Source organism: Aquarana catesbeiana, linkage group LG01 (genome assembly GCF_042186555.1).
Source record: "Aquarana catesbeiana isolate 2022-GZ linkage group LG01, ASM4218655v1, whole genome shotgun sequence".
Lineage (NCBI taxonomy): Eukaryota > Metazoa > Chordata > Amphibia > Anura > Ranidae > Aquarana > Aquarana catesbeiana.
The window spans coordinates 48,005,601-48,020,445 of NC_133324.1; the positions used below are offsets into that span (position 1 = coordinate 48,005,601).

Sequence of the window (14,845 nt, forward strand, 5' to 3'; positions counted from 1 at the left end):
AGCTGCCAAAAAAATTATCCGCCAAAAATAGGGTTTTCAGCGTTGTGCGCAATTTTCTGATCGGTTGTACTAGGCTTAAGTGAAGTTACTGATAGTCAGCACCGACCAAGGCACATGTGTCAAACACAAGGCCTGCAGGTCGAATGCAGCCCACCAGGCTATTTCATGTGGCCCTTCACACCTCTCCTGCAGCTGTGGCACCCCCCCCCCCTCGTCTCCACCCCCTCCTTGTCTCAGCAGCAGAGGGTGACAGATCTCCTCTGCCAGATCTTGCACTCCTCCATGCAGCTGCAGCTTATTCACCAGTCTTCAGCCCCATCACTGCTCGTCCTCCAGACCCTGCACTTTCTGCTACCCAGCAGCAGCACAAGGTAAATGTGTTGCACTAATGTAAGAAATGGTGAGTGACTCTTGACTTCTGATGGTGGGGGTGCTCTGCACAACTAGTCTTAGATACATCTGGCCCTTAGAGGGCAACCCTAATACTGATGCGGCTTGTGACAAAATGGAGTTGGACAACCCTGAATTAAGGTTTTCAGCAGATGTGGCTCCACCATGTCCAGAATCTGACTAATCGATCCAATGAGCTATAAAGTACAATCACTATGTTGCACTACTCAGCGGGAAGAGCCTGCTTATGTAATGAACATGACTGCACCCATTGACAGACGTATCCAAATTTACAGCAACCTTTAAAAAAGTTATATAAAAGTCAGTACAATATTAATTCAACCAATCACATTTTCTTAAAAAAAAAAAAAAAAAAAAAAAAAAAAAAAAATGCAGATTCAACCAAATGCTCACAAAGTGCGTACATATCGTGTTCCATGTGACCCCTTCACCAATTTTAAATAACCGCTTAGATAAGGATGACCAGTGGATTTTCACATCTCGCTTTATTTGTCCTCTTCTGCTTAACAGTGACAGACACCCACAAACATACATACCACAAGAGCCCTGCAACTTTTAAGATGACAAGGGTGCTGCACAGACATAAAAAAAAAGTCTAAATAAAAATAAAAAAAAAAAAAAAAAAAAAAAAAGTCAAAAAAATTACAAAAGCTAGAGAGAAGGAAAAAAAAAAAAAAAAAAAAAAAAAAGGAAAAAAGAAAACCTTTGCAAAGCCGTGACCTCTTGCACACAGACAACTTTCGGTAGTCTAAAGGATATAGCAACAAAACTCTGTTTTTAAAAACTGTGCCGCATACCAAAATGCACCCTCCCGTTGTATACTCTGCTTCTTATAGCTCTATATAGATTTTTTTTTTTTTCAAACCCTTAATGACATCACAAAAAAAAAAAAAAAAAAAGCCATCAGCACAAACAGCAGCAGTAGTACTAGAAGTAGTAGTGAGCATACTCCAACCCTTTAGCAGCTGGTCACGACGGACAGGAGACTTGGTGTTGTGAATGCAGCCTCTTCACAGGTTGATACCTTGTTTGTGGAGACAGGGGGGGGGGGCATGGGTTTGGGAATAGGGGGTGGGTGGGGTGTGATTGAGGTAAACATAACATGATACACACGTCATTGGAAAGGGGGGGGGGGGGGGGGGATAAGTTACTCTTTTCCTGGGCTTGAACCTGTCGTTTTCCACTATTTATGAGTTTTTGTAGCACTCAGTATTCAAAAAAAGCCAGCTGCCCTTGGGATACAAGATTTGCAGGAAAAAAAAAAAAAGGGGGGGGGGGTGTAAGGTCTCACTCAAGACCACCGCTGCAATTTAAATGAATGTAAAACCAAAAGCTGTGACTTTCAAAGTTTTTGCAAATTTTTTTTTCACTTTTTGAAATATATCTTAAAGGTATATAAACAGGAGAGAGTCATTTCTATGAAATAAAAAGTAAAACAAAAAAAAAAAGTTTTGCTCCAACGCTAGCAGGTTGGTGCGGCATACACTCCGTGACGTGCCTTTTTCCTATCCATTGTGTCTCCGTGATAGGTCCAGGTGGAAAAAGAAAAAAAGAAAAAAATGGAGCCAAGTCCACAAATATGCCAGAAGACTGGTCCTCTTTTTATCCTAGAGCTCAGGACAGCAGGAGATCTGCAAGGCCAACACTACTCCATTAGTGGCCTGAATCAGCAGGGGAGGAGGGCAGCAGGAGAGGCCGAGGGACAGAGAGCAGGAAGGTCTAAAAGGGTCGTTTCAGGCCGTGAGAAGGGAGAAAAAAGGATGCATGAGGGCGTCACGACTCCTCGTTCCCAGAATCGTCGTCGTCATAACAGTCAGCGTCCTCTTCCTCCTCGTCTTCGTCGTCTATATCGTCATCGTACAAGTCGTCGTAGAGCAAGTCTGAGCTGTTATCACTAGAAGGCACTTTGGTTTTAATGCAGTATTCTGCCAGGGTGGTTGGGACTTTCACGCCATCCTTTTCCGCTTCGGCTTTAGTCGCCGACACTTGTTTCCTGTTAAGAAAAGAAGAAGGGGGATGTCAAAGCACAAATGTAAGCAGATTTGATGAATGATCATTCTTGAACGACCATTAAAAGCCAACTTCCACCATTGTGTGCTTCATTCTGCCAGGGCCTTCATTAACAAGGTGTTCCTAAGTGCTGTAGAAGGCAGAAGAGGGGGACCAGGCATCCAAAACTCCTGGACATGTTGGATGCTGAAGATTTTAGCAAGCATAGCTCTTCAAGACAGCAAAGATCAGCAACAGGAGCAATGGGACAACAAAGTTAAGGTTCATGTACAGTGGGGAAATTAAAATGAGGCAAAACATCAACCAAAAATCCAGAACAAAACAAGTGATACAAAATGTTATAAATGGAGTTGCAGTCCAGTGAGTAAAATAAGTGTTTGATCCCCAACCAACAATAATTCTGGCTCCCACAGACTGGCTACACTATGTGCTCATGTGGTACACAGATTAGTCCTGTCAATGTAAGAAGGTGCTCCTAACAGCTCGTTATGTGTATAAAAGACACCTGTCCACAGAATCTCTCCCGTTCAAACCTCACCATCATGGGCAAGACCAAAGAGCTGTCAAAGGACATCAGGAACAAGACTGTTTATCTGCACAAGGCTGGAATGGGCTACAAGACCATCGTCAAGAAGCTTGATGAGGAGGAGACAAGTGCTGGAGCGATTCGCAAATGGAAGAAATACAAAATAACCATCAATTGCCCTCGGTCTGGAGCTCCATGCGGTAAGGTTGATCATGTAAAAAAAAAAAAAAAAAAAAAAAAAAAGTGAGAGATCAGCCCAGAAATACACGGGAGGAGCTTGTGAATGGTCTCAAGGCAGTTGGGACCACAGTCACCAAACAAACCATTGGCAACACAATATACCGCCATGGACTGAAATCTTGCAGCACCCGCGAGATCCCCCTTTAAGAAGGCACATGGTACAGGCCCATCTGCAGTTTGGAAAAGAACATCTTAATGATTAACCACTTGCCAACCAGCCGCCACGACCCCACGAACCGTCGTAGCTGTACGTCGGCTCATTTAAGTGGTATAGCAGGCGTGCGCACGACCGCTGCACTGCGGGGGTGTCGATGCTCTTGACCGGCGGTCGCGGGCACAAGAGGCAGAACAGGGATGTGTGTGTGTAAACACACACATCCCTGTTCTGAGGGGAGAGGCAGATCGTGAGTTCCTAATAGCTAGGAACCACAATCTGTCCTCTTCTACAGTCAGTCCCCTCCCCCTACAGTTAGAACACACACTAGGGAACACAGTTAACTCCTTGATTGCCCCCTAGTGTTAACCCCTTCCCTGCCAGTGACATTTATACAGTAATCAGTGCATTTTTTATAGCACTGATCGCTGTATAATTGTCAGTCGTCCCAAAAATGTGTCAAAAGTGTCCGATGTGTTCACCATAATGTCGCAGTCTCAACATAAAACAAAAAAAGGACGCAGCTTGCCATTACTAGTAAAAAAATAAAAATGCCATAAATCTATCCCCTGTAACTTTTGTGCAAACCAATATACGCTTATTGCGATTTTTATTACCAAAAATATGTAGAAGAATAGATATCAGCCTAAACTGAGAAAAAAAAAAATAGCTTTTTTTAAAAACAAAATTTGGAGATATTATAGCAAAAAGTACAAAATTTTGTGTTTTTCAAAATTGTCGCTCTTTGTTTAAAGCGCAAAAAATAAAAAATGCAGAGATGACCGCACCATTGTCAAAGCACTGCAGTGCCGTATCGCAAAAAATGGCCTGGTCATTGAGCAGCAAAATCTTCCGGGGCTGAAGTGGTTTAGAAAAGGATTGGGAGAAAGTGCTGTGGTCAGATGAAACCAAAATTGAGCTCTTTGGCATTAACTCGACTCGCTGTGTTTGAAAAAAAATGCTGACTATAACTCCAAGTACACCATCCCTACAGTCAAGCATGGAGGTGGAAACATGCTTTGGGGCGGTTTCTCCGCTAAAAAGTTACAGGCTGACTTTGCCGCATTAAAGAACCAATGTATGGGGCCATGTATTGTAAAATCCTGGATGAGAACCTTCCTTCCTCAGCCAGAACACTGAAGATGGGTCGTGGATGGGTCTTTAAGCATGACAATGACCCAAAACTTACTGTCAAGGCAACAAAGGCCTGGCTCAAGAAGAAGCAGATTAAGGTCATGGAGTGGCCTAGCCAGTCTCCAGACCTTCATCCTATAAAACATTTTTGTGGAGGGAGCTAAAACTTCAAGTTGCCAAGCGACAGCCAAGAAACCTTAAGGATTTAGAGACGATTTGTAAAGAGTGGACCAAATCCCTCCTGAGATGTGTGCAAACCTGGTGACCAACTACAAGAAACATCTTACCTCTGTGCTTGCCAACAAGGGTTTCTCCACCAAGTCATGTTTTGCTTGGGGATCAAATACTTATTTTACTTACTGAACTGCAACTCAATTTATAACCTTTATCATGTGTTTTGTCTGGATTTTTGGTTGATGTTCTGTTTATCATTTAAAAATACACCCAAGATATAAATTATCATCATTAATTTGTAAGTGGGCAAACTTACAAAAGCCGCAGGGGATCAAATCATTATTTTCCCCACTGTGTATACAATTTTTCTTTAGGTTTTATGAAATTTAGGAAAGGATTAAAACCCCCAGATTACATTTTTGTGCTGTGTGCATTTTTGTGCTGTGGAAATCTTGACAAAGTGAAGGGAATTTTTAGCTATCAACCGAACAAGTATATCCACTGGAAACTTTCTCCTCACCTTTTGAGGTGCAACTTCCAAAATTTTAGATATGCCCTCACAATGATCAAGGAGTTTTGGCTATACATTCACCAATTCTTTTGTTTACAGTCTGACCTTGCTTTAATTATTTAACCACTTGCTGACCGCCCTATAGCACTTTTACTACTACAGGGTGGCAGCTGTGGGCAGAATTGCTTATAAGTATGTGATTCTGTATTTCTGCCAGCTTGTCTGCTTCCATCCGACTCATCCGATCTGCTGGACGGATCCCCATTCATCTGTTTTTAGCGGACCGGATGCCGGCGGGTGTCAGCAAACATAGGTCCGCTGACATCTGTTGCTCCATATAGAGCCATGGATGGTCTGATTAGGTCTGACAGGCAGACCTGATCGGTCAGTGTAAAATGGGCCTAATACCATGAACAACATGTGATCAGATTTTTACCCCATGAGTATATGGGAGTATAAAGGAGTTTGGCAATTCTAGAGAAATGTTTAAATGATGAATTACAATTCAACCAAACCCATTAGTTTAGTCAACTAAAATACAATTCAGATGACTAAAATATGACTAAAACTGCATTTTATTCAAAAGACCGACTAAAACTAAACTGAAAATTTGATTATATTTTCCTTTTTGACCAAGAATAGATTTAGGTTTGTCCCAAGCATTTTTAAATTCACTTACTGTTGACCGACTCGCTACCTCTTCTGAAGTCTGTTCCAAGTGTCAACTACTCTCAGTAAAATACATTCCAAGGTTAGGTGTGAACTTTACTCCTGCTAGTTTGTGTCAATATCTTTATGCAAGCAAATCTCCAGAACTGGACATGAGGTCTAACTAAAGATTTCAAATTGGAAGGAATCAAGACCTCCTTCCTCCTGCTGAGGCTCCCCCTAGTGACAACTAAAGCTTAATATAGGGGACTTCAGACAACCTTCCCCCTGCTGGTGATCCCTCCAGTGGTATCTAAAGATCTATATAGCAGCATCAGGACCTCCCTCCTGCTGGTGACCCCTCCAGTGATATCAAAAGAGCTATATAGGGGCAATCAGGGACTTACTTCCTCCTGCTGTTGAACCCTCCAGTGATAACCAAAGCTCTATATAGGGGAATCAGAACCTCTGCCTGGGTGATGATCCCTCTAGTAATATACCCCCAAATTCTATTTTCTTTCCCCACTGATCAAGCTCATTTTACAATATAAAAACTGGATTTTTGTTACTCACCATAAAATCCCTCTGCGTTTTCACCTACAGCTCTTCTGATTCTTGACCACAGGGTTTATATCTCCACCTACAGGAGTAGGACACTAGGCAGAAGAACAGCACCACCTATGGGCAGTCCTAGCTGGTATATACCCCCTCTCTGCTATAGGCAAGCGAGTTAAGTCACAAAGCGTCAGAAGTATAAATTACAAAATAGAGGGACGGGTGCTGTGTCAGTCAATGAACTCCAAGAAGGGGATTTTAAGGTGAACAAAAATTCAGTTCTCCCTCACATTCATTGACTGACACAGCTCTTCGGATTCTTGACCATAGGGACGTCCCAAAGCAGTGTCTAAGGGGTGGACAAACCAAAAACAAGCAATCTTAAACAGTGGCCTGCAAAACCTTGAGGCCCAAACAAGCATTTGAAGATGCCAAATCATTTTTTACCAGTGTGCAGATAACCAGAAAGCCACCTTGCAAACCTGAGACAGATGCCCAAGGTCTAAATGCCCAGGAGGCACTAATTGCCCTGGTGGAGTGGGCTGCAACAGGGAAGGAAGGAGCCCAAAACCCTTAATGGCTTACATTAGTACAAATCAACTGCTGAAGCCAACAGAATAAAGCAGCAGAGTAGGCCGCCAGACCTTTCTTGGGCCGTCCGTGAACACAAAAAGAATCCAATCTCTGGAAGGAGGACACAGCAGACAGGCCCACACAAATCCACCCGGACCACATCTAAGGAATGCAACACTCCTTAGGGTGAGAGGACCGTGGACACAAAAAAGGCAGGACAATGTCCTCATTCAGGTGACAATCCAACACCATCTTTTGTGGAACGGAAGGTTACAGACAGAACATGCTGTTCCACAACTGCAAAACGTGTGATGCCTCCAGCACCATTGCCGCACTGCTCGTTCCACCTTGGTGGTTGACATAGGCCACTGCAGTGGCACTGTGACTGAAAGCCCCCAGAAGATTCATCTAGTGGTCTAGAGACACAGGACGTTGGGAGAAAGGAAAAAACCTCTGGGTCTGTAGGGGAGGAAACTGGAGCCACCAGTGGAGAGGTCCTCGTCTAATGGCTTAGACAAATCTGGTTGTCTAGGGAAGCATAAGAATTGTTCCATGTCAACAGGATTTCCCACTGCAGAACTCACTTATGGAACTACCTTCATGGTGGACACCAAAAGGCACAATGGCGGTAAGCAAATAATGGAGGGGAAAAGTTTCTCTGGTGTAAAAAAAAAAAAAAAATTCTATCCTGTCCCTGGCCATAACCAGTTCGGAGAGCCATGTGCCTGGAATTAGGGGAGGTCCATGGGCCCAAAAAATGACCCTCTCCCCACCCTGGAAACGGGTGGGGACAAATCATACTAAAGAGGACTTGTCCGCAGGCTTGGTGGACTTGTTTGTCCACCAGCAGGGGCCTTAAAGAGCATGGAGCCCTTGTTAGAGGAGCCAAGGGAAATGAATGCCTTGTGTGAGCAGTAAAGGCCAGGACTTCTGACAGTTCAATCCCCTTTCTGGCCTGTGGGAGAAAGGTACTCTTGATTAGGTCTTCCAAGGTAGCACCAAAAGAGACAGTCTCCCTTGAAGGGCAGATCCGTAGACCAGCATTTTGGCCAAAGCACCCGCCGAAGCACCACCGCAGAGATTTAAAGCTTGAAAAGGAGCAGAGCAGCATCCTATTGTGCATACTTCAGGCCCTGGACCGACTGGTCCGTCAGATCCACATACACCCGATCCAATTCTCTGGTGGACAAGGTTTGCTACAGAACTGTGGTCCATTCAGTAAGCGTTTGAGACACCAGGGCTGTGGCCAACACTGGCCGCCACGCCTACCCCGCAATGGTAAAGATAGAGCGGGCGACGAATTCTGCCCAGCAGTCTGCAGGATCCCCTAAAAGGGGGAGACTCTTCCACCAGTATCACAGCTGCTTTATTCAACCTCAAAATAAGGGGATCCACCACGGGAGGCGAGGTCCACTTCTTAATGGCCTCCTCAAAGGGACAACGTACCGAAAAGCACTTCAGAACCACAAAAGGATGCTTCAAATGTTCTCAATCTTTGTAAATAAACCTATTAAAGTATGCAGGGTAAGGAAGAACCTTAATGTACCTAGCCGGCTTGTGTGTACCAAAGGGGAGAGGCGCATCGTGGGCCACCTCAGCAGAGTCCTTAATTTTAAATGTCTCTCACATGGAAGCAATCAGTGCGGCTCCAGCACCGCCGACATAGGACCCAGAGGAATCCGCCACCTTCATAAGGGGATCAGGAGGGGACACGCGAGCCTAAGACTCCATACCCAATCAGACAAGGCATCTCTAAAAATTAGGATATCCAGGGGGAAGGGAGGAGGAACAAAAAGTCCCCCCCCATCCCCCAGGCTGACTACAGAAGAGAGGGAGGTACCCCAGGGAGGACTCACCACCCCCTGACCACCAGGGGAGCACCGTGGGTACTGTCATGGCCTCAGAAAGTGCACTCTCCTGTCCCAGGGACTGTTTCTGTATCTAGCCTGGTCACTGCTGTGCAGATTCAAGAAAATGGCTGCCATGCACTTCCCCAGCCAGCTCCCATGTAAGTCAATAGCAAAGTCCACCACAAAATGGGAACCAGATCACTGGCAAATGGCTACCAGACACAGTAAAAGCACATAGTCACAATACTGCCTTCTGGACCCCTGGAGAGGATCACCATCACGCAGAATCCGCAGGGACAACTGAGAAGGCCCCCCTCCAACCCGAGGATGGCAGGAAAAGTCAGCCCAAGCGCCAGGGACTGGGAAGTAGAAGCAGGGTGGTGGTGGTGGGGGCAAGAGGAAATACCAGAGGTCAGGGGGAAGAGGACCTGCGCCCCACACTGTCTGGGAAAATCTGCTTACTGATCCAGTGAAGCATGGAGGGTAAGGCTCCCTTCACGGATCCTCCTCTCCACCGGTCAGACCCTGTGATCAGGATCATGTGTGTCCCCACGAGACTCTTAACTCGCTGGCTGCTCAGGTTCAGGACAGGGCTTGTTGCTGCTGACCCAGCACTTAGCTAAATGTCTGCGTGTGCTTCTTGGCCTGGCTGGGGCGCCCACTGGATCTAGATTATCCAGCCTGTGTTGATTTCTGCTGAAAAAATAAAAATAAAAAAAGCTATGGAACCAGAGGTCCCAGCAGGGCAGAAATAACTAGCTTCCCTATAGCAGAGAGGGGGGTTTTATCAGCAAATACTGCCCATAGGCGGTGCAGAGTTATTTTTCGGCCTAGTATCTTTCTCCTGCAGGTGGTGCTATAAACCTTTATCTTCAAAAATCAGAAGAGCTGTTTCCGTCAATGAACGCAAGAAAAATAGTAACCCCTAATATTGTTCCTCTGTAGCTCTGGCCAACACTGTACCCCTATTATACAACTATAAATTGATTTCCCCAAATATATTTTTCATTTTAGAAACTCTAAACTGCAGTTTGCACCTTTTTGAGTTATGTTCCATTTTACAAACACCTCCAGGAATATCAACCCCTTTGCACACCTCTGTCATCAACAAAGAGACACCTTACCCTCCAAACCTTCAGTGACAGATTAAATAGATTAGGACTTGGTACAGAGCGTCTTTCAGTACAGTACACCGCTGGTGACTGGTCTCTGCTCCGATTGGTTGGTACAGGCAACTGCTCTAATTTCCGTCAAGCAGCCTACATGAGTATACATCGTATGGGGTAAAGGTCTAATCCAATATTTTTAAAAAGTGAGCCATCTCCAGAACGCCTACTCACCTAATAATCTCTGCATACTCCTTGTCCTTTCCTTTACTGTCCCTCCATTTCCTGAACATTACAGAAGCATCTACGTTGGCTGGGGAAAAGGTGTTTGGTTCGTTTAGCAAAGAGATCACGCTCAGTAAAATAGTCCTGAAAAGAGAAAAAAAAAAAAAAAAAAAAAAACTGTTGAGTCTGGGGGCTTATGGAGGTCACAAACAAACCATGCACAGATATCCACAACTATACGGGGAACCTTTTTATTTAGGAGGTCAATGAGCATGAAAATAATCAGCTTCATGTAAACTTTATAAATACATGGGAAGGTTTCAAAAGCTTGATTTTTGTGCATAATGTAGGTTTATGTAAACTATATGGCCAAAAGTATGGGGACACCTGACCATTACACCTACCCACAGCATATGACCAAAAGTATAAGGACACCACTGCTAAATGATGGAGCGCAGATGTTTCCAGTGAAGGGTACTGGTAATACTACAACCTACATTTTAAACAATTGTGCTCTCCTTGTGGTAAGTCTGGTGAAGGCCTTGTCTGTCCCACCATGACTGTGCCCCTGTGTACAAAGCCAGCTCCATAAGGACAGGTCTTGACCAGTCTGGAGTAGAGGAACCAGACTGGACTGCACAGTGAATAGGCACATTTCCAAAGATACTCTTTAAAATCTTGTGTCAAGAGGGGAAGCTGTTCTAGCTGATAAGGGTTGGAGGAGGGCAATTCTAGAATACCGATGATCAAGCAGCTGAAAACAACCAACTCCATGTGGCTGATATCTTAGGTCAGAGGTCTCCAAACTGTCTACATTAAGGGCCAGTTTACTGTCGTCCAGATTTTATGGGGGGGGGGGGGGGGGGGGGGGGATCACTGTGGCATCCCCGTGGAAGCTACTAGCTTTGGGTCCAGGTCCTTTGCATGGGCATCACTCAAGGAATACCCACCTAGTCCAATCAGAAAACCCTTTGTGTTAAAAATATAACTAAAGGCAAAACTCTTTTTTTAGTGTTGGATAGAGTATAGAGGGATTAGAACCTGTCAGTTTTTACTGCTGTTTGTACTCCCCATTAGGCCCCTTTCACACGATCGGACCGTTCAGGTCCGCCTGTCAGTTTTGACGGTGGACCTGAACGGGTGCTCCATGTTAGCCTATGGAGCGACGGATGTCAGCGGAGACATGTCCGCTGACATCTGACCCGGTCCGATCCGCAAAAAGCAGACGGATGGCCCTACGACCAGATCCGTCGCTGGCGGATCGGATGAGATCTGATGAAAACGGACATGCTGTCCGTTTTCATCCGATCCCTCCATAGGCGGCAGCGGCGCCTGACAAGCCCCTTCCTGCTCAGTGAACAGAGAGGGACCTGTCATCTGCCGGCTCAGCGGAGATCAACAGACTGATCTCCCGCTGAGCCGGCGGACCGAGGCGGGCTCCATAGAAGCGGAGTCCGCCTCGTGTGAATGAGGGCTTAAGGAGATTCACCCTCTATGTCCCCAGAAAAGTAATAGAGGAGTAATCTTCCATAGAATGCATTAAGGTGAAAAAACAAGGGTTTACAACCCCTTTAAAGCAAAAGGGATTCCTGTAGGTAATATAATCTCCTAAACTTACACTGTTTAGGAGATATCCACCCTGCATGCAGCCACTGACATCAGCAGCGCATGCGCTCTTAAAGTCCACCTAAGAAATACATCCATTTAGTGTGGAGCTCTCCTAACAATTCCAGACCTCACCTGACATTCTGGGTGGGGTTCCACCTTTCGGAAGGCAGCTCACCGCTCTGTGGATCATCTACAGGTGGGTGCAGGATTGAGATACATACATCGCCATTCTGGAAGGAAAAAAAAAAAAAAAAAAAAAACACATTTTAGTGAAGAGTTTTTTCAGCTGAAACTATATTTGATCATTGAACATTAATCACCTCCTGCTTCTGACCCCTCCTCGTAGTTCCCCTCTAAGGCTTATAGTGGGAGATTTAATTACACATTTTAAAAACGGCAATGCCACCTATCGGCGTGACAGTTCTGTCAGATAAGATATGACATTCCAACGAGAACCTGACGTTCTAGACAAAGATGCAACCAGGATCAGCTTTAACCACTTGAGTCACAAGTACATTTTAAAATTGCACACAAGGTCAGTATTGTTGAGTGGGAAATCTAAATATACTATATTACAATACAAGGAAAGAACATCGTATAACAGGGCTCTACAAATCTAGAGCAACACCGCTTAAAGTGTTAAATAAAAAAGGATAAAAATGTTACAGAATGCAGCTCATCTGTCATGCGATGTGGTGGCCTCATTAATTTTCTTTTTCCCCCTCAGACTTTCTCACCTGGTGATCCTGCCATTAACACTTCCTGATCTAGAGTGACAACACTCACTGGACTGCATCTACAAGGGAGTAGTGTTGTCACTCAAGGACAGGAAGTCACAGTACTACAGAACAACTTCCCATATCCTCCCCCTCTCCATTAGGGGGGAGGAAGACAAAAAGACAAACAATTTGTTTTATCCAGCTGTATTCACTTACAAAAAAAAAAAAAAAATAAAAATTTAACAATCACTGAGTTGGAAAAAGGATCACCCCCTTGTGTCAGTATTTTGTTGGACCACCTTTTTGCTTTAAAGGGGTTGTAAACCCTCTGGGTTTTTCACCTTAATGCATTAAGGTGAAAAACCTTGTGATGCAGCACCCCTCCAGACCCCCCGCCTTTTACTTACCTAAACCCGATCGTTCCAGCAACGGGGACGAGCACAGCAGCTCCAGTCGGTGTCTCGGGTCTTCATGGGATAGACTGACACAGGAAATCCAGTGACACGGGAGCCGGGGGGTGGGTTAGGGCAGAGTCCTGCTGTCTGTGTGTCAATGGACTCAGCAGCAGGACTCGGGAGCCTGCCCACATGAGTGCCCCCCGCCCCCAGGGTGAGCGGCTCTGAGGAGGCACTCGAGAAGAGGCAATAAAGGGGGGGTTGGGACTTTAAATGAGGCACATAAAGAAACTGGATGTAGAATCAAAAATATTATACAAATATATATAACATGACATATGTATCCAATTAAATATTACAGTGTAAATGGTACACTGATGAAATAACCATGGGTCGAAAAATGACATCCAATAAAACCAGGTAAAAACATGACATTGTATAATGCACGATATCGTGAGCCGGTGTTGCTCCATGTGCAAGATCATAAACACAAAATTACAAAGAATAAATCTCATCATATTTTAGGTCGTATATGTATGCATCTTGAAAAGCTTGACGTGTTTCGGGATTATACCACCTCTTCAGGAGCAGATGCACACAAATATGTAGGCTCAAAGTTTCAAGATAGCTGGAAAACATCTTGGATGTCTGTGTTGGGAGCTGAGGTGATAAGGGCCCCCCCAAGATGGAGCAGGTCCACACTTCCCCACAGGAATAAGAACATCCATGCTGTCATTGCTGGTATGCACAGTGATAGCTCCAAAGTGTCTGTGTAGTTCCAAAGAGAAAGAGAAACTAGCAACCCACAGACAGCAACCGACAATCAGTAGGACGAGAATACAAAAAGAGGAAGAGTGCCACAGGGGGGCCCCAGAAGAGGAGGATCAGGGTCACTGTGCAAAATCACTGCACAGAGGTGGCAAGTACAGGCATGTTTATTTGAAAAACAAAAAAAAAACAAAAAAAAAAAACTTTACAATCACTTTAATGCCAGCCTTTAGTTTGTTGGGATTGGTCTCTACTAACTTTGCACATCTAGACTTTGCAATACTGCTCAAGTTTAGTTAAATTTGATGGTGACCGTTTGTGGACCGCAGTCTTCAAGTCATTCCACAGATTTTCATTGGGGTTTAAGTCTGGGCTCTGGCTAGGTCTGCAAGGATATTCACATTTTTTATCTTTCAACCACTGTGTGGTCATTGTCGCTGTGTGCTTTGGGTCATTGTCATGTTGGAAGGTACCGTAAACCTTCTTCCCATTGACAACTTTCTGGTAGAAGGCAGGAGATTTTCCTCAATATGATGGCATTTTGCCCCATCCATTTTTCCTTCTACCCTGACAAGTGCTCCAGTTCCTGCTGCAGAGAAACACCCCCATAACAGGATTATACAAACCCCCCCCCCCCAATAACCGGGTATTACCACCTCTATGCTTTACTGTAGGAATGGTGTTATTTGGATGGTGAGCTTTATTGGATTTCCGCCAGACATATTGTTTGGTGTTGAGGCCAAATAATTCAGTTTTAGTCTCATCTGACCAGAACACTTTTTTCCATGTGTCCTCAGAATCTTCAAGGTGCGTTTTAGCAATGCTCAGTGGTGACTATGTGGCCTTTCTTGGGAGTGGCTTTTTTTCTTGCTCCCATACAAGCCCCATTTGTGGAGAATTTGTGATATTGTCACCTGCACAAATTTAACATTCTTTGCCATAAATTCCAGCAACTGCTTCGGAGTTGCTGTAGGCCTCTTGGTAGCCTCTACTTCAGCAGATCAGTGTGCTTTGCACCTTTGATTTCATTGCGACTTTATTTAACAGAAGTCTACGTAAGTTACAATGAAATTTAAAAAAAAAAAAAAAAAAATTAGCGCGGGTCGCAATTTAGCAATTTCAACTGTTCAATTGCCGACAATGGGGTGAGACTTGTCGTACGATTTGGAACTGTCAAATCGCACCAACTTGAACCAGGACTTAAGGATATATAGTACAATTTTTTTTTTTTTTTTTTA

At 44.6% G+C, this 14,845-nt stretch overlaps 1 protein-coding gene across 1 annotated transcript in view; it reads right to left on the bottom strand.

The window, feature by feature from the left end:
• Nucleotides 1-786: 786 nt before the first annotated feature.
• The window catches only part of UBE2R2 (ubiquitin conjugating enzyme E2 R2), a 51,031-nt gene continuing 36,972 nt past the window's right edge, over nucleotides 787-14,845 (bottom strand). The window contains exons 3-5 of the mRNA XM_073618400.1: nucleotides 11,858-11,955; nucleotides 10,127-10,261; nucleotides 787-2,404 (exon numbers count right to left, since the gene is read on the bottom strand). Coding sequence (XP_073474501.1) covers nucleotides 2,185-2,404; nucleotides 10,127-10,261; nucleotides 11,858-11,955 — 453 coding nt within the window. The 3' untranslated portion in view covers nucleotides 787-2,184. The remainder of the gene's footprint in view (nucleotides 2,405-10,126; nucleotides 10,262-11,857; nucleotides 11,956-14,845) is intronic.